This window comes from Cyprinodon variegatus, unplaced genomic scaffold (assembly GCF_000732505.1).
Source record: "Cyprinodon variegatus isolate N-32 unplaced genomic scaffold, C_variegatus-1.0 Scaffold345, whole genome shotgun sequence".
In the NCBI taxonomy this organism is placed as follows: Eukaryota; Metazoa; Chordata; class Actinopteri; order Cyprinodontiformes; family Cyprinodontidae; genus Cyprinodon; species Cyprinodon variegatus.
The window spans coordinates 620599-641013 of NW_015150798.1; the positions used below are offsets into that span (position 1 = coordinate 620599).

A 20415-nucleotide genomic window follows, 5' to 3' on the forward strand; every position below is an offset into this window, starting at 1 on the left:
CGCCTGAGGGATCGAAAGTCACGGGCATTCAATGTTGGTTTTCGGCCTTGCCCCTTACGTGTAGTGATTTCTCCAGATTCTCTGAACCTTTTGATGATATTACGGACCGTAGATGGTGAAATACCTTAATTCCTTCCAATAGCTTGTTGAGAAATGTTGTTCTTGAACTGTTTGCTGATGAACTGTTCGACAATTTTCCCATGCATTTGTTCACAAAGTGGTGACCCTCGCCCCATCCTTGTTTGTGAATGACTGAGCATTTCAAGGAAGCTGCTTTTATACCGAATCATGGCACCCACCTGTTCCCAATTAGCATCTTCACCTGTGGGATATTCCAAATAAGTGTTTGATGAGCATTCCTCAAATTTCTCAGTCTTCTTTGTCACTTGTGCCAGCTTTTTTTAAACATGTTGCAGGCATCAAATTCCAAATGAGCAAAAAATAACAAAGTTTACCAGTTCGAACGTTAAGTATGTTGTCTTTGCAGTGTATTCAGTAGAATATAGGTTGAAAATGATTTACAAGTCATTGTATTCTGTTTTTATTTACGATATACACAACGTGCCAACTTTTCTGGTTTTGGGTTTTGTAATTCTGGTTTAAAAATGCAGCTCAAAGAAAGATTTCCTCTCACATTTGTGATTGAGTTTTTAGGAAAAATTTAGAAAACAACAGGTCCCTCTGATAAATGATTGGCTCAGTGTCGATGAGATTACAGGTCTAGTCTAAAACAAAACTGAATAGTTAAAGTGAGAAGTTATTTGTTGTCCTAATAGCAAACAATCAGGATGTGCGGATTACGCTAATAAGATCATTACTGTCAGAAGGTTTAGAAATGTATTCAAAGTATCCTTTCAACCTTTTTCTCTTTGTTTACTTAGATACAGAGAAATTTGCATCAGTGTTTTTTTTTATGTGAGGAAAACCTACCAAGTGTTAATTATTTTCCAATGTTTAACATTAAATATTATATTTTTGATAAATGTTTAAATGATGCATGAATTAAAAAAGCGGTTTGCAGTTTTCTTTGAGAGGAAAACATTGATTAGCATCTTACTGATTTGGTGTGTTCAGGGCGGGGAGCGACCACCGGCGGGGGCTCGGCCTCATCTTCGTCTTCATCCTCAGACACAGTCGCAATGACGGGCGTCTCCGACACGGCCTTGGAGCTCTGCGTGATGTCACAGGAAAAGAATGGGCGGAGCCTCAGTGACTTTATGGTTACATGAACTATCATCGACACCAGACCCATCGTTCCTTCCTGTTGTCACCACGGCTTCCTCTGCTGCTTCTTCATCTCATTACGCTGATCTCCTGCTGCCTTTCTTAAACTCAGCTTTCCTTCTTTGCCTTTTTTTTTAACTTTGCCTTTGTGTCTGTCTTTCCTACTTTCTCTCCTTGCTTTCTCATCGTAGGTGGTGTCTAAAGCCTCTGCTCAGGTTGGGCTCATGTAGCTGGTCCCTGTTCTCTCTCTATGTCTGTGTGATATTCAGATGCTCGGCTGGTGGCCAAGCTGCAGAGACAAGCAAATGGTGAAAGGAGGGAAAGATGCTGATTCACAATGCAGAGAGGAAGGGAGGAAAAGTGCATCTTGTAGAGCACCTCCCTCCCTCTCTCTATTTAGCCGTTTAGTTTGGTTTGAGGGCATCTGTCAGGCCAGACGACATTTACTTTGGAGAACAGAATGCGTCTATTTGAGGATTAATGAGCAAAACTTTCATTCAATCAAACAACTCTCCCCCCACACTTTGAAATATTGTACTCTTTGCCCACAAATCAGACGGACCATAGACTTTTAGAGGATTCTACTGACATTTATGTTGTCATAAAGCTTTTGAGTATGGAAACAGAATAAAGAGGAAAAATAACAGTCTAAACCGAGTACAGATATATACCCTCTAAATAGAACCCTAAAAAGTCCTTTTCTAAATACACTATAAAACCAGACAGTTAGTTGTTTTATATGATACAATTTCACTATACTTTTTGAAGTTCGCCAACAAACGTCTTCTTTGGTTTCCACCACTTTGAGCAACATGAACAAAAGATGCAGTAAATAAAAACAAACCATCTTAACCAAAATACACTGAAGCAAATGTTTCTAGGTGAAACTATGCTCCTTCATTAAGGTTGTATTTAAGGCTTTTGAAAACATCTTTACTAAAAGTGCGAATAATTTCAAAAGGTGAAATACATGTTTTATAAATAAACAAAAGGCAAACATGGAGTTATTTTTGTGTTTTTATCAAATTCAAGGAAAAAATTTATCTGAAATGACAATTTAAAGAGTAAAATTAATATATTGGAGACAAAAAAAACCTGAAGTTGAGACTGAAGAAAAACTTGAGAAAAACGTTTTCAGAAAAATCCTGAATCGAGAGCAAAGAAGGTTTTGAGAAAAAGAAAAAGTCAATTTTTCAGAGAAATGTTTTCACACTGATTGCAAAAAAAAAATAAAAAATATTTGAGACTAAAAATATATTTTGAGAGCTTTTTTCTCCTGGAAATCTTTCTTCAAATGATAGTCTTTTATTTATTCTATGACAAAATATCTTCTCTCAAAAGTTTTTTTTCAGTCTCACATAACATCAGTTTTTGCTATCAGTGTAAAAATTTGTCTTCTCTAATATATTTGTTTTACTTAAAAGATATTTTTCCCTTTCAGATTTATTTTTCTCTTTAATTTAACAAAAACACAAAACTAACTCCATAGAAACACTGCTGTTTAAGGGTTTTAAAAATAGAGTAACTTTACAGATGTCTGATTGCTAGTTTTGCACACAATCGAAAATTAAAATCACCTAATTTTATTTAGTGCATCAGGATTAAAAGTGAAAAAATAAAAACTTTCTAAAATATTTTCAGGATGCCAAGTTACAATGTGTTTCCATAGAAACAGATCAAAGAGAAGTCTGGCAAAGGAAATGAATGTGAAACAGCTACAGTGTAAACACAATTATTATCTTTGAACCAGCTTCAACTGCTTTATTTAGGACAGCATCAGATTTGACCTTTTCCACATGAAACATTTTTTAGATTGTGTTTTTTTTTTTTTTTTTTTTTATAGCAAAACAAATGTATACCATTCATGCAGGTTTTAAAGCTTGAGAACAAGTACCGTATCTTGCGGACAATAAACAGCTCTTTTTTTCCCGCGCTTTGAACCACCTAATGTAAAGATGCAGCTTTTCTGTGGATTTTGCTTCAACCCCCAGGGGGCAGAAATCAAATAAGAAATAGAGCGAATTCTCATTTAGCACAAGCACCTGCTATTGGCAGCCACGACGGAGAACAAATGTCCCGGATTCACACATTTTGACATTTATTTGCCTCATTAAAGCTGTCAAACCTGTGGGCAACATCTGCAAAGCTAAAATATAGAGCTGACGAAGCATAGTCTTTCTTTAAATGCTCTTACAGCGAGCCAAAAAGAGTTATCATTTATCTTCGTCCCTACTCTAGGGGTAGAGCGCCCCCTGCAGGTTTGGTTGGGGGCAGTTCAGTTGATATCACGGCTTATATCCCAGTGAAGCTTATAGTGAGATGCGCTCTATATTCCGGCAAATACAGTAAACCTTTTTAACTATTGTGTTGGTTTTCATAATGTGCCGGTTGGTGGAATAAGTAATGAGTAAACAGAAAAGGGCCTTACCGTTATGATGGAGGAGTTGAAGGCATCTGCAGTTTTATCTGCAGGACGATAAAAAAAGAAAATCTTTCTTACTTTTGTCAGAGTTGAAGAGATGAAGATCATGTTTCATGCTAAAAAATGTAATTACATTAATTACAAATAATTAAACTTCCTCATCTGCATGTTGTCATCCGCTATTAATAACAGTGCTATGATACATTATTTCCCTACAATGTGATATCTCTTTACAAAAACAAATAAAGATTGTGTTCTTATATACATACCAGTGAAGCTCATGTATTTCTGGCTGTTGGCCGTTTCCTTCGAGTCGTAGAACTTTAGGACATCGAGGACGGCCTGTGGATTCTTCTTCTGCTCCAGCTTCGTGATGTTGGAGGTCTGGAGGAGCCGGGCCCATTGCTCTGGCATGCCCTACACAAACAACCAGCATAATTTAACCTCTCAAAACCCACCGGGGGACCTGTTTTAAAGCTTTTACATATAATAACTCAGAATGCATGAAAATTACACTGGTAAAATGTTTACCAATATAGACATGTTAGACATCGTTGGGAAGCTTAGATTATCCACAATTCAACCGCCTAGTTCATTTTATGGACATAGCGAGCACCGAAGAACAATTATAGCAGCATTTGAAAATGTAGCATGCTGTTAAAAAAAGGCTTATTATTTTCGAGAATAAAAAACAACAACTTTGAGTCTTGTTTGAACTGATGCAGCTTGGGTGTTTTACTCAACCAGTGTTCATGTATATATTCAGAAACTAGAAGGTGTTAGCTTTCAAATAATGTATCACACATGTAATTTGGGCTTACAGTTCCTCAGCTCTTTGCTTTTCCATTTGGGTATGCAAAATGGACGAATTTCCCAGAAATGAGGTGGATATTAAGAGGTTAACAGTTAAAACGTTATTTATTCATTTCTTTTTACAATCTGACAATAAACTGAAAAATCTTGATGAGTATTAGAGAAATCTAACCTTTCTTTTATGCTGACCAGTTTTCCACATGTCTCCACAGGTGGTTTAAATATTTCTCTTTAATGATGGGTAGGTTTGGTAGCACTCTTTAGCATTAGCTCCGTCCAAAGATTCTCTATAGCCCCATTTACACTACCTTTGTGAAACCATGCCGAGATCGGTCTGAGCATGGAAACTGAGACAACTGTTGAGTGTAACTGGCACGCACAACTGAACCGGACCACGCCAGACACAACCAAACCACGCTAAACTGTTACTAGTTCATTAGTAGGGCTTAGCATGGTTCAGTTTTGGCTCAGTTCTCAGATAAAAAGTGCATGAGCAGACCGCGTCATCTCCTTACAGTCAGCCTCCGTAATCATGAAACATCAGCATTCATAAAAAATATAAGCTCCCCTACTGTGCCACATGATTTCCAGTGATGATTCTGCTTAGCAGTGTGATGAACCCCAACATCTTTCGTTGTTTCCTGCATCTGTAAGCCCTGATCAGACTATTGTTTATTGTATCCACTTCCAAAAAGCCGACTCAGTCAAGTAAATTCACCAGGCTGCCTTTTTCACCCGACTCTCCACAAACAAAGAAATATCACAATGATAACAAAACCTAACTTCCTGAATGTTACAGGCGCCGCCATGTTGGTTTGCTTGTTTACATCTAGAGAGCAGTAGTACCATAGATCACCACTAGGAGGAGAGGAACCGTGCCAGCGTGGTGTGTAAAGGGACGTAAGGAACCAAGCTCGGCAAGGTTAACTGATCCAAGTTTGGCGGGAATCGGTTTTCAGAGGGTAGTTTAAATGGGGCCTATGATTCAAGTCAGGACTGTCAGGGCCACTCTACAGGATCAAGCATGCTAGTAACATCGAAAGTTTGCTAAAAAAAAAAAAAAAAAAGAAAAAAAAAAGTCAACACCCAACTCTGTCAGGGTCATGGATAATTTGTGGCTTATCTGTAGACCCAAAGCTCTGAAATATTGATACTATAACCAATGGTGGTTATTTAGAAGCCTTTATTGGTTATATGAGGTAAATAAGTTTTAGCAAAGCAAACACTAACCTACTGAAAAACCAGGAACCAGAACCAAGAGCTGATCGCTACTTGACGTCTATTTACCTCTAAGGTGAAACTTAGAATTGGAGATATGAAACCATCTTATCTGTGCTCTAACCAAGACTGTGGTCTATTAAGTGATACAATCCTTTAGTGACAGACTGCTGCACACTAAATGCACCAGGGAGCGTTATCACAGATCCTTCTTCCCAGGAGCTGTAAGACTATATAACCATCACTGCTCCCAAGAACCTCAATAAGTTGTTACATTCATGTTGATTTTGCACAGTTTCTACCTCAGTCAGTTAAATAACATGCTACTGTCATTTTGCACATTTCTGATGTTGCTGCTATTTTCAAATATCTGTTACTGTAAAAATGTCCATAGCTGTATATTGGTTATTTATTTTCCAGGTGCACAGTTTTATATTGTTAAAACACTTTACAGTATTTTATTGTTTATCTTTTAACTCTTCACTATTATGTTATTTTACATTTTTCTAAGGTCTACACTTGTATGACCATTTTTTCTAAAATTCTTTTTGCTGCTGTAAACACCAAAATTTCCCCATTGTGGGACAATAAAGGATTTTCTACCCTATTCTATTCTATTCTATTCTATTCTATTCTATCCTATTTAGAGATCAGTGTGTTTTAATGCTTCAAGATACTGGATCAACATTGAGTAGACCTGTTGGTATGAAAGATTTATCGAGGTAAAAAGCTTCTAAAAAAGCAGGAACAAGTCTTATACATAAGGCAGCCATATTGGATTTTTAAATTAAGGGTTGGCTAGAAATCTCACAGCATTTAAAGTTTATGACTAAAAGGTGTTAATGGTGAACAATGGTTTAGTTTTGTGTTTTTAACAGCAGAACATAACAAATAGGAAAAAGCTATAAGCGGGATTAAAATGTCACTTAGAGAGGTACTTTGTTCCAAGTGACAGTGATTTATTTATTAATTAATCAATTTAGAGATAAAATCTAAAAAGAATATCTAAAAAAATAACACTGATCCAAATCAAAGGTTCTCCAAAGCTCCTGATTTTAAAGTCATCCTCGGATTAAATTCTGACAATTTTCTAATGAACTATATTTTATTGAGACAATTTCAATGTAAACCTTGAGAGATTTCTTTTGCATTTATATTTTTAAATCAGCTCCAGGTAGATAGACCCATGTGATATAACAGTTTGTCTGTGTGCAACAAGATAATTTCTAAAGAACTGCTGACTAAAAACTCTGGCTTCACATTCTGCCCGAGCCTCGAGTGAATTTTTTTCAATCCAGTTTCCTGAAAACATAACTTCCTACGTGTTTTTTACCCACAGTGGGTTTTTCTTAAGGTTTAACACCTCTTTTTGTCCCCAACACTAAAAAATGACAGAGGGAATAGAAACAGCAAAATGGATGAAGACTTTTGCTCTGCGCCGTCCTACACAGGAAGGAGTCGTGTTGTATTTGTATTTTTGTTACGCAACTGGGTCACATCTCCTCGTTTTCCTGCTCTTTCTCTCCTCTCTTCTGTCGGAATCAGTCCATCATAACGTCGCTCAGTTTCTGCTTCATCACTCCCTCCCTCGTCTGCTCAGGTCTGACCTTTCCTTCATTTTCCATCCATCCATGATTTGCTAATCAGCTACTTTTTTTAGGCAACATTGTTAACCCAGACACTAAGAAAATGTCTTCTTTTTATACAGATAATCAAATAAACTGTGACCCAGATAACAAACCAGGAACCAACAAGCACACACTTAGATCAAATGGGAGTTTAACAGTACACACTGTTTAACTGGCAGCTAGAAGGGCTTGGTCAGGCGGATCTAGTGACTCAGCTCAACAAGGCGCCTTTGTCTAATGTGATCATTGAAAGGCTTTATTTGGCAAAGTATGTGATGTCTGTCCATCAAACTAACAGGCAAACACACAAAGCTTCTCACAGTCTTTAATTAGTAACCACACACACACTGTTTTTAGATTGGGACAGTAACAAAGACTTACAGTAAACTCGCCGGTAACAGCATCAAAGCCAACGTGGATTGTGTGTTCAAAGTCAGACGGCAGAGAAATCTCAGGACGTTCCTTCTTCTTATAGGCTGAAAAAGGGAAAAATAAATTAATAACTGAGAAACTTTTCAACATATTTAAATTTTTGATTGAATGAACGAGAATCCAATATTTATTAAGTATATATATATTTTTTTTATTATTTAAAAAATACATATTTTATTTTACTAATTTAGAATTACTTTTACTATTTATTTTTACTTTTTTTCTCCACTTTTTGATATTTGAATTACTGGTGTGAATTCATCCTTTTCTTAATGGGAGGGTATGTAAACTTTCAAGCACAACTGTATAAGAAATCTGAGGGAGAAAGATGACAAAGGAGAAACCATATGTTGGGGTGAGTTGTAATATTCTCCTGAGGGAAATAACAACTCCACAGCATGTCCCAATGGGATGACTAATGACACAGGCAACACCAGCTGGCTGCAAGGTATTATGGGTAATCCAAGTCTGGAAATGGACATGAGGGGAGAGGTAGCCTGCCAATGGTGGGAGAAGCACACTTGCATGTCTGGGTGAAAATTTCAGTTAGTTAAAGTTCTGACTTCATGGCTATTATGATTTAAATGAACATTTTAATTACAAAAAAATAATTTGATGCAATTAATAGATGTTAAGATAATTATCATTGATGATGTTTGCGTTTATTACACCTTAATATTAGCTGCCTATTGTGTGTCAGAACTGATGTTTTCCACAGTAGAGTATCTGATTAGGCCAGTTCCTCCATCCGCCGATATACAGTTATAATCTTCATTTTGTACTTGGCAAAGATTTGGAAATGGAATGAGAGCGGTGTCCTTCAGCTAAGAACAAATTGTAATAATTTAATAAGGCTGGAGCCATGGATGCCTCCTCATCTGCTAACGTGTATGATGTAAAATTTGAGGATGAGGCAGACTGGAGATGTATAAAACGCTTGTTTAACTGTTAATCATGGCCACTTCTGAGAGGTGGGCCCGGTTGGTAAGCAGCTGCCTTCTGTAAACTCTAAGCAACTTCTCTGATCTGAGTAAGATTACAATTTTTATCAAAATCTGTTGTCATGTCTCATGGTTATTTAATACATATAAGTTATGAAGTGTTATTTAAAAGAATTTGTCCCGAGTGATCTCTTTTCAGGGAAAAAGAACCGGAGAGAGAAAAGCTTCAAGGTGTAAACACAGAGCTTACCTTTAACATATATAAACAGTTTGATTATCTCCACCTAAATGGTTCAACTAGATAGTAAAACTAACTAATAATAATTCACTATGTTTGTTTTTCAACATTATGTATTTCTAGCTAAAACAATTAATAAGCATAAACCAAAGAGTTTATTTTAGATAAATGTTTAAATTATGCTTGAATTTATGTATGTTTTATAATTCTGTCATTATGACGAGTCTAAGCAGTAAAAAGGTCACCTGGTGGTTACTTGGATTTAAAAAGGCATGAAGCTCCCATATTAAAAATTACAACAGAGTATTATCGGGGATTTTTTTTCTTCGTATTACTAGAATAAAGTTTTTAAAATTACGAGAATAAAGTAACAAGAATAGTCAAAAAAATTACGAGAATAAAGTCATAAAATTACAAGAAACAAGTTGCATTTTATGCCAACTCTGACAAGAAGCAATTTCTTCACTAAAATGAGGAATGTGGAGCATTATGTGAAGTTATACTTTGGCTCTGGTTTGACCAATAAGGACATATTTTAGCACAGCAGCATCAAATTGGGCAGGATGTCAAAGTGGACTCAGGTTGCTGTTTGGTGATGCTGGTCGGCCGTCATATGCTGGTCAGAGGTCTAAGCTTTTTTTCTGAAACGGGTTGTGATATGATGACTTAATTCTCGTAATGTTACAACTTCATTCTCGTAATGTTATGACTCTATTCTCAAAAAAAGAAAAAAAATCTCTAACCTGGCCCTAATACTCCACTCTAAAAAATGTATGTGGATATGACAGGAAAAAAAATCTGTTTTGATTTTAGAAACCGCCCCACCGTGATCCATCCAGCAGTGATGAACAATCAATACCTGGAAGTATTTATCGATGCTAAACTCAGCTTCAGCACTCAAGAGGAGTCACTAGTTAAGAAAGAAAACCTGCAGATTTTATGCCAGTTCTGGAACTGCTGACACTACAACAAACTGCCCAATGGAGACAACAAAGGTTAACTGACCTGAAATTCCCTAAAATCAACGACCCGATATTCATGCCAGCTCCACGCTTTCATGGGTCAGTTATGTGGAAGAGAAGGAGGATCAGGAGATTCCACTTATTCTGCAGCATTGCTCTCTTATTTGATGCAAACTAAAGAATAGCTTGTATCTGCAACTATACAAATTACCTCAACTTGACTTCAGTGTAATACGTTTTCTACATCCACAGAGACTAAAAATAGTAGGAAACTGCCCTGGAACCTACCACCCTAATGGGTTCATCCACAGGTTAACCACTGATTCCTGTTTTTAATGAAAGCTGACAGCCGAGGGACTAATTTGTTATTACTAAGCTTAAATAGCCTTTTGGCTAACAAGATGTTTTTACTGCAAACAAAAGCAGTTACAGCAGTAACTGTGTATACATGGATGCATGCACAGTGCTATAGAAAGTATTTGCCCCCTATATCCAAACAAGTTTTAATATCAGGCAAGTCATAATCTAAAAATTACAAAAAGAAGTTGTTAAATGATGATTTCGTGCAATCAATCAGCCATAACAACCAAAGCAGGCCTCCATTAAGTAATCCATCACAACCCTCTCATTAAACCACAAATTAACTGTAATTACATGAATTTTCCTTAAAGCTTAAAATTCACAAAACAGTAACAGAACCTAACTGGCAACATGAAGTGGACCTAAAAAAAAAAAAATAATTATTGCTAAAGAAATTCACATAGAAGTGCCAATTTTCTTTTTTTTCACCTAAGGTTTTGCGTAAAGAGGGAGATGATACTGCCACCTGTGGCCAAAACACAGAACTGCAGAACTCTTCTGCTCATTCTTGTAACTAGCGCGTTTTTGTTTGTTTTTTGCTTTTTTCAACTTACGCAGCTCCACTTTTATAGAATAACCTCCCGCTGCACATTAGGGAGGCTCCTTCACTGCCAGATTTTAAAAGACGGCCCAAGACTTACTTTTATTCGCTTACAGAACACTTGCAGGACTATGTTGTGACCTTGTTTATTTAGCTTAAAAAAAAAACAGCATTGAAAATTAGCATCAATCTATAAATTACTCTGAGCTGTCAAATGAACTGATAAACCAACCATCAGCTAACAGGAAGTGTCTGTTATAACACCAACTGATAAATCCATGTTTTAAGTTTGACACATGCAAAAATATTTGGTGCAAATAATGGGATGAAAACATTTTTATATTATGCCAACTTCAAATCAGGACTAGAGCACATTTTAAGCAGGATTTTTGTAAGCAGACTGAGAAAAAAAAAAGAGGGGACAGTGAGTTTAACTAAGCTGCAGAGTGAGACATAATGAGTTCAGACAGGTACGCTCTGTACTACAAGGCTCTGATGCAAAACAGAAAGCAAGCTAAAGAAGGCTAAAGTATCTCTACAGAGTTTGACAAGAAAAACAGCTCTGACCACTATCACCTAATGACAGATTTATAAACAGCCATCTTTTAAAAAGCTGAGTTTAAAAATTAAATTATGGCTTTTCTTACAAATCAACTTGAATGGACTGAATATGAAAAAAGGATCAAAATAATAAAATACATGAAACACTTATTATCCCCCATGAACCATCTATCAGTGGCGCCTGGCCAATAGAGGGTGCTTTTTAAACAATTTTAAATGAAAATATTTCAAAAATATATGAATATATATCTTTTAGACGTGCAGGTTAAATATTTAAACTTTAATGATGAGCAAAGCGTCATTCCATTTTCCGTCAGATTGGTGACATATTTCCATCCTAGGGTAACTATAATTCAGCTCTCCCTTTTCAGGACAACTTAATAAGTGGCAGCAAGAAAGTTGGTTGTTTAAGATAAAAACAGGTTAATTGAGTGATAAGTCGAGGAACTCACTCTTATCACTTCCTCCAGTCAGAATAAACCGAATGGAGCGGTCTTTCTTCTTCTTGTCCTCTGGGTTCGGTGGAAGCGGCTTGGAGCCATGGTTGAGGGGGATGGGATCTTTGTTGCAGGAACCGATCATGGTGCTGGTGTTCCTCATTGGAGGAGCTGGGGGCTTGTCCTCAACCTCCCCATTATCAGACATCTTCAGTTAGGCTGCAGCTGGCTGCTCCTGCACAGAAGCACACCAATCACAGCATGGATGGAACATGAGTCAATCTAACACAAGAACATACAAACAAGTATTTAAAAAAAAAAAAAAAAAGCTTTCTCTTATTTACATTTTAAATTTTTAACTTTGGTTTGGCTAAACCACATAACACAACAGGTCCAGACTGCAACAAACAATCAGCTCTGCAGAGGAGGTAATCTGGGCTGACTTCCCCTCATCCAAGTCTTGTGCAGGTCTAGAATCAGGCAGAGTGCTACTAACTCGGCAGACCACGCACATCCTGGACACAAACCGCTCTGGTTGCTCCTGGCTGTCTTTCTGCTGAACATCTTGTGGTCTGAGAGAACATATGGACACCAAATGTGCACCATTTCAGCTTTAGCTTCTTTATTTTGTATATGGGTTATGCATATTTACAAGAACAAAATAATTTATGGGCTGCACAGTGTTGCAGATTGTAGTGCTGTTGCCTAAAAGTAAGAACCAGCCTAAGGAGTTTCTGCATGGAGTTTGCATGTTCTCCCTATGCATGCATGGTATTTCTCAGGGTCGTACAGATTCCTTTCAAAGTTTGAATATCTGACCACCCAGGGATAGAACGGTTTATGAAAACCGTCCAAACCGTTCGGTTCGACTGTCTCGGTTCAATTCGCATGTGTTTCGTTCGGTTCATGCGCTGCTCCTTTTTCTCATAGGCGAAGCATGTACACTCCAGAGCAGAAGGTGGCGGTACTACTACCAAAGCCAACCACCAGTAATAAACAAGAAGAAGAAGCGAAGCAGCGTAGCCTGCTGTGGAGAATTGTGTCGGACTGGCGAGTGGGAAAGAACAGGAGTTGGAAGACGCGCCAGCAGCACTTTATAGGTCTGCTGTATGGGACCACTTTGCATTTAGAGGGACCTACGATGACGGCGGAAAGAAAGTTGTGGATAAAAGTGCAACAGTGTGCAAGCATTGTGCAACACGTTTTAATTATGCTAACAGCAACATGACCAACATGTCAGGCTAAACCCGAAATCCCACATACTCCGTCAGCGCTCCGCTCTGCCCCGCTGCGCTCCAGACCGCCTGCACAAAGCAAAGCCTACAGCCTCCACTGTGGCTCCCGTCCGCTCCGCTCTGAGTTCCTTGGAGATCGTAGAGGGCATGCGTGAGATGATCAAATTCAAAGCAGCAAAACATGCGGAAATGAACCAGGGTTTCCGCGGATCATTAAAAATAATTGCAATTCATTAATTTTTTGGGATTTTTTCATTAATTTAATTACTTTTTATGGGTTTTCGGGGTAACAATCAACATATACCGAACCGAAAACCGTGACCACGAAACCGTGAACCGAACCGTGGATTTTGTGAACCGTTCCACCCCTACTGACTACTAGGTTAAAAGATTACTCTTAAATGTCCTTAAGTGTGAGTGAATGGTTGTGTGTCTCTGTGTTACCCTGCTCGAGGTACAAACCTCACTCACCCTGGCAGATCACAGGGAGGGATGGATAGACTTCATTTCCCACCATTTATTTAAACATTCATCATTAAAATGTCTTTACATTGAGAGCAAAATGTAACCAAAGTCTAATTCCTGGTTTTCAAGCACAAACTTTTTGAATGAAACAGATTTTGAGAAATTGCCTGTGTTGTAGGGGGCCAACAGTTCTTATGAATAGGTGTTATATCACTACAGATTAAGTGAATTAAATTTAGAATAAAAGCTGGGGTATTTTTCATAACTATATAGGACCAGAATGATACCAGTTTTGCATACATTTCTGGTTGAAGATGAACAACGATTACTTTACCTTATCATTATGAAGCAGGAAATGGGATTCAACATATTTGTGTGGATGTGAGTTGCCGGTGTTTTAGTGGAACATAAACTTACCCTGATGGGCTACATTTGGAGGAGAAGCTTCTAAAAATAAAATCAAAGAAACAAGCAGAGAGTTTCCATTCGCTCAGAGTGGTCAGTTTGATCTAAAAACACTAAGCTGACTGAATCACAGTGCCTGTTTGTTGTGTTAACATGGGTGTGCTGACTCACGGCTTAACGAGTCTTGGTCGAAAGATAACACCACATTTATGGACTTTGATGTGTAAGTGTAACCTGCAGTGTGCACACACAGCTGAGAGGCAAAAACATCACATTTAATGACTGGTTCTAGCAACACACAAACACAGAAACTATGGGCTAACCTGATCTGTTAAACACTCCACTGAACACTGAGAGCTGCAAGAAGGATCTATGTAGGTCGGAGCTACGCGAGCAAATCAACACAGACAGACACAAAAATCAGGAATCTATAGAAACTTGAACCGTAAAGAGAGGGAACGCTATTAACGCCTTTTCCTGCACAAGAATAGAATAGAATTTAACTTTATTGTAATTACATTTTGTCACAAGTAGAAAGCAACGAAATTCACTCTCTACATTTATTTAACCCCTCCCTTTGGGAAGCAGTGGGCTGCCATTGTGCGGCGCCTGGGGAGCAGTGTGGGGTTAAGGGTCTTGCTCATGGACTGAGAGTGGCACTCTGTAGGAGTGGGGCTTGAACGCTGAATCTCTGGGTTCCAAGCGCAATGCCCTAACCACTAGGCCACCACTCCCCCGCCGCTTCCTGTTACTGTCCCTCCACCTCAACATGTCAGCATTTGATGTGCTCCTGACGCACTAAATTAAATCAGATCCAACAAAGTTATTCACTTTGTCTAAAATAGAAACTTCTAATGGATACTAAATTAGAAAGAACTCTGAAACAGAGAGCCTCTTATGATGTTCGATCTATGCTCAGAGATCTGATCCGCTCTCCAGTCTGGTTCCATCACACCCATTGTGAAGTTTACCAAGAGTCTGTTATAATAAGATATACCAGAGGGGCATATGAAAATACTCCAACCTGTGAAAAGAACAAGGCACCGACACCTGTATATCATTTAAATAGTTTATAGCTTGGATGTTGAGCTTGAATAATAATCAAATCTCCTCAGTATATCCAACTCTACCATATAATTTTATGGGTAACAAGGTAATTGAATTTAGCTAAAACTTATTCAAGCGTGAAATAAACCACTTCTGTAAACAGGAGTACCTTCTATTCATGGGGTTGAAACTAAGTTAAATTTGACAGTATTATCCAAAAATAGCATTTTTTAGAACATTTGCCAGATTATTAAAGTCTGAATTTATGTCAACAAAAAAAAAAAAAATAGAAGTTACAACAAAGACCTAAATTTATTCCAGATAAATACATCTTCAGTGCTGTTAGCCTCTGTAAATGATCTACTGCTGCTGTAATATTGGTCACATTTTTCCCCATTGGTTTCAACCCTATTCTTTACATAATACCGACCATTAAAACTTGTATGTATCAGTTTTAAAATTTGATAACCGAGCAAAGATAATCTGATGGCATCTGTGACCAATGTGCGTTTAATTTAAATGAGCAGATTAAGTGGAGCATCTGATTTTTCTGCATTGTTATGACACCTGCATCACAGGTGGAAATGTACAATTTTCTAATCAATAAAAACACCAATCAGCAGAGTAAAGTACACGCTCTGATGCATAAATGAGGACCATCAAGGTTTGCTCCATATAAATGTTAATTAAAAAAAAAATGAACATAGATTCTTTTGTTATGAGTCACAATCTTTCTATAGAAAATAAAAAATAGGAGTGGGCAGGTCAGACTTAAAAGAAAAAAGACAATTATATCGACCAATTAAAGATTGGCACATTGCCAGATCCCATTGAAGCCTATCTGAAGCTTAGAGGCTACTTGAAATCCTTCGTGAGGAATCGAAGAGCAAATCAGCACGAACACTAAATAAACTGAAAAACATTTCATTCAAATCATAGCGCCAATTTACAACAAATGTCCCATCATGGCATTTAGCACAATGACAGATCCAGTTTATATCCTGCAAAGTCTGGTCTATTAAATCCATTACAAACAACCGAATCTGATCGTAGTCATAAAAAAAACTGCGGCCAAGTTTGGTTTGAGCCATGTGGTAGTAAATCTGAAACTCAGCCGACTGCATGGATTCACAGACTTTATAGCAAATCCCCTTCCTACATGGGAATCTCACTACAGTCGTAAAGCTGTGCTTTATGCAGCTGTTCCTATCCTAATCTAAACGTTTTCTTACATAGTAGATAAAAACAAACCAACACCTGTAGAATAAAACCTAGCAGAACAACAGCAGTCATCCCAAACTACCCTCTCTGTATCAGTAATGTAATATTTCAGGGTGTTAGAAGTTGAATGAAATCTGGATCTAAAATATCTGGTTGTCATAAACTGTACATGCAAAAAAAAAAAAAAAACTCCCAAGCTCATAAAAATCAATCCCATCAGCATCAACAAAACACTTCTAAAACTTACATTAGATTAAAGCTTGAATTTGACTAATGAAATAAAACCAAACCTCAACAAAAGCAGATGTTCTTCAGCTCTGAATGAGAAAAGAGACTGAGACTGAAACCATGAAGCCATGTGGACTTTCACCCGGTCCAGCCTCCAACAGATGGTGACATAGGCCTGATGTCAGGAGGTGAGTCACACGTGGAAGTGGGAGATGTAGTAAAAGTTCAGAGACAGACAGAAAGGCAACTAATTGCCCCAGCAGAGTTTTGGCCTGTTTGTTTGACACAACAGACACACACGAGAGCAGCCACTCAAACATGAAGTGCAGATACAGACGCAGTGTGTTTGGCTTAGCAGCCATCACACATACAAACAGTCATTGTTTAGAAGGAAGTGATGGAGTCTTTGTTGTCTGCCTTTGCACACACACACACACACAGAAGGAGACAGCAGATTTCTCAAATTTCAAAGAGTGCTGTCAGTTTCAGCAGATCCCCGTTTCCAAACAAACCCACATACTGTCTGCTAGACCACAAACAAAAGCATACAGTTACCTTTCTGGTCTGGATCTGCTAACGAGGCTTCCCTAACCGGCAGCAGACCCTGTCTGATTTAGTATATCAGGTCCTACAACCTAACCCGAACCCAGCAACTTTAACGTAGACTTCTGACAAATTATAAAATATTGAACAATACATTCCTGGGCAAATGACTGAAGACTAGTTATAATCCATCCATAACCAGCAAGTGTTCAATGATCTGATTACATGTTTGCACGGGTGAGAACAGATAGCGCTCTAATTGTCTGAAACATTCTATGTAGGAATGAAATATACCATTAGTGATGATTAATGATTTACCAACAAACTGGAATCAGCCCAGTTCAACTGGTCTGTGAACAGCAGATCATGTTTTACCAAAAATATAATCAAAAGGACCTAATCTTTGATTTTAAATTAATCGCTTAACACATCAACATCCAGTTACGGCTTTAATGCACCTTAAGTTAAATAAAAATCTAGTTTTACAAACTTTAGAAGGTTTTACTTCCTGTTCAAAACCGCTAGAACTTTCCATTATACTGCTGATATGGTTTATAGTCCTAATGAGATCCAGCGCAGGGTAAACACTCAGCTGCTCTTCCCATTTATCCGATACACTGCCAGTCAGCTGGCTGAAGCAGTTCTACTTTTTTTCCCTTTGCATCCACAAAGGACAATTTACACTTTCTGAAAATGTCTTATTAATAATACTTCATTTTATATTACAAAATATTTTTGAGTAAAAATGTACTTGGCGTTTTTCCTCCAAAACAGGAGGTATAATCCTTCACCAACAAAAAACTGTCCTCTCTGGATAAGACCTGATGGATGGATTCAGACCGGTAAGTATATAAAAAATATATAAATTCTCCTGTTTCATCAGCTTTTGATCCGTTAAAATTTTGGGAAACATGTTTTATCTCTGTCTAGGTTAACCTAAAAATGTTTTGTACAGTGAAATAAAAATTTCACTAGAATATCTTTTGAAACACAAATATTTTCTATCAATATTTATTTTTTATCTTAAAATTAAAGATTAGAAATACCCATATTTTATTATGCAGATTGAAGCATTTAATTGCTGTTTCAATTGTTTTTGAAACCAGAAAGCACTAAAATGTATTTTACACACAACTGTTCTTGAAAAATATTTAACAACCCACAGTCAAAATGAATATAAATGTCATCGGTATTAAGGCTTAAAAACTATTTCCATTACAGTCATATTCAAGAAATCTGAACGTTTTTAGACACACATGATTTTAATTTGAGTTTATTCTGTTGACTTTTCATCTATACTGAAAGAGAACAAATTTACGATCAGAATATGTTTAATATAAAAAATGGAAGTATTTTAAACATCTGGTTTACTGTAGTTATGGTAAAAAGGTACATTAAGACTTACAAAAGAGTACAGAAATGTATGGAATAAATACATCTGTAAACAAGTCACAAAAAGTTAAACGAAGTCATAAAAAACATGATTAAACATCGTCTTTGATTTGTTTCCCCACAGATGTAGAAACAAATCCCTTAACTAGAGAAGAATGTTTTAGCTTTCAGAACTTTTTGGTTACCAAGTTTGTCTTACCATTTAACAACTGTATCCTTCTAGATCTAAAGTAAAAAAACAAACAAAAAAAAAACTTGATTTTACATTTTTTGTTGAGGCAGTACAACATCTTAAGGTTTTACATGAGAAGAAACTCATCTGAAGCAGGGTAATGTAGTTTCTGATGTACAGACTCCTCACCCAGCATAGTCCCATTTATGTTTGTTTAGGTAGTCTGAGTGATGAGAAGATACCAGGCTGTCAGGGACCTTAGATGATATCCTGAGTTAGGAGAGAGAACCTTGTGGAGATGATTACAGAGCCTCTCTGTGAGTCACAAATCACCCGAGCTGTCAAACCTGACCCATTCATTCCTCCAGCAGACATCGTTTTCTGTTACAGAAGTGTTCTAGGCCTTGAAACCCATTACTCCCTCTTTAGATTACTTCATCTGGACTCTGAGGAGTCTGACTCAAAACTATGATATCTGCAATGAGAGCTAGAATGGAAAAAACAAACAAAAGTTTTTCTGATCGGCATTGGCTTTAGCTACATGCTGCCCATTTAATCATAATAAGTGAAACCCAAACATTGCTACTTTCATACGAGCTAATTCGACAACATTGATAAACCCCCGTAGCTAGAGAGGCAGACGATAAAGCTACACAGTCACCGTTCAGCCTCAGAGGCAAAGCAACAAAACAGTGAGGCAGTGGATGACTGGGTGGAAAAGTCTGCTTCCCATTGGAAGGCTGAAGGTTTGATTCCAGCTCTCAGAAGGGTCATTAGGACTAGAAAACCACTGTATCATTTTAGTCTAACTGTAAAACAGTTGTATGACCTTAAGGCTTCAAAGATTATTTAAATCTCACTTCTAGTGTACAAGAACAATGAATCTAAATGGTCATTATTTTAAAAAAAATTGTGAACCTAGATTAGAAAAGTATATAATTACACATAAAAAAAGCACACAATTTCTGAATCCATAAGAAGTGACCATGAGGTACAAATTAAAGCACTTACAGTTGTGCTTAAAAATGTATATACCCTTCCATTAAATACAGAAAAATATCAGCTGCCAGAAAAATAAATAGAAATAAAAACGAGCCTGATGGAGCTAATGACCTATCATTTTTTTAGCAACAATTTGAGGAAATCTATAAAATCAAGTGTTTCTGTGATGATCAACAAGTGTTCAGACCTGTGCTCCTGTTGACAGGCATGTTGGTTCACTGAGCAAGGGACTGAAATTTGTCAGGGACAGAATTATTTTACAGTGGGTTCACACTGAACATGATCTGAAGGCCGAAATTTGGACGCTGGGTCAAACACTGGTTAAGTTGCTGTGACGCTTCAACTCACTGCTTGTTAAACTGCTTTGTTCTGTATATACAAAGCGCTGGGAATCCCCACTGAAAACTCTGCTGCGGGTACCCTGTGGGCCATTTCACGCTGCTGTTCTTGGCAGCTGGAAGTGAATATAATGAGTTTTTAATGAGGTAAAAAAAAAAAATAGTATATATATAAAAAATAAAAATTTTTTTTTAACTTTCTGAAATTCAGTTTCTGCTGCAAAAATGTCATTTTAAATTTCTTCTATTATTACACTTCAGTCAAGAAATTGGATTTTGATCAAGAAGAATCTTATTTTAGTGATCTACAAATGGAACAACACAGAGGAGAGTGCTTCTAATAATTGTTAAACGGCCTGCAGTAGCCCACAAATTAAACTACACATTAACTTGACAATCATCTTCCTCTACTTTGCAGCTGTAGTGCTGTTTTTCTGTCTTTTATTCTCCATTTTTTTTTTTCATTTCTGCATTAAAATCTTTAGTTCCAATTGTGTGAAATAGTCACTTCCAGTGGTCTTTCGTCAAGGTGACTTGATAATTGGGGTTCCATTGATAATGGCTTTTCATACTTGTTACACACGTGTTCA

General features: G+C 37.3%; 1 protein-coding gene across 3 annotated transcripts in view; it reads right to left on the reverse strand.

Moving 5' to 3' along the window:
- The window catches only part of pak1 (p21 protein (Cdc42/Rac)-activated kinase 1), a 70600-nt gene that overhangs the window by 15643 nt on the left and 34542 nt on the right, over nt 1-20415 (reverse strand). For all 3 annotated transcript variants that reach the window (XM_015385683.1, XM_015385682.1, XM_015385684.1), the window contains 5 exons: nt 11793-12012; nt 7687-7781; nt 3916-4063; nt 3653-3690; nt 1058-1171 (listed from right to left, as the gene is read on the reverse strand). In XM_015385683.1, the coding sequence (XP_015241169.1) occupies nt 1058-1171; nt 3653-3690; nt 3916-4063; nt 7687-7781; nt 11793-11985 (588 nt within the window). In that variant the 5' untranslated portion in view covers nt 11986-12012. The remainder of the gene's footprint in view (nt 1-1057; nt 1172-3652; nt 3691-3915; nt 4064-7686; nt 7782-11792; nt 12013-20415) is intronic.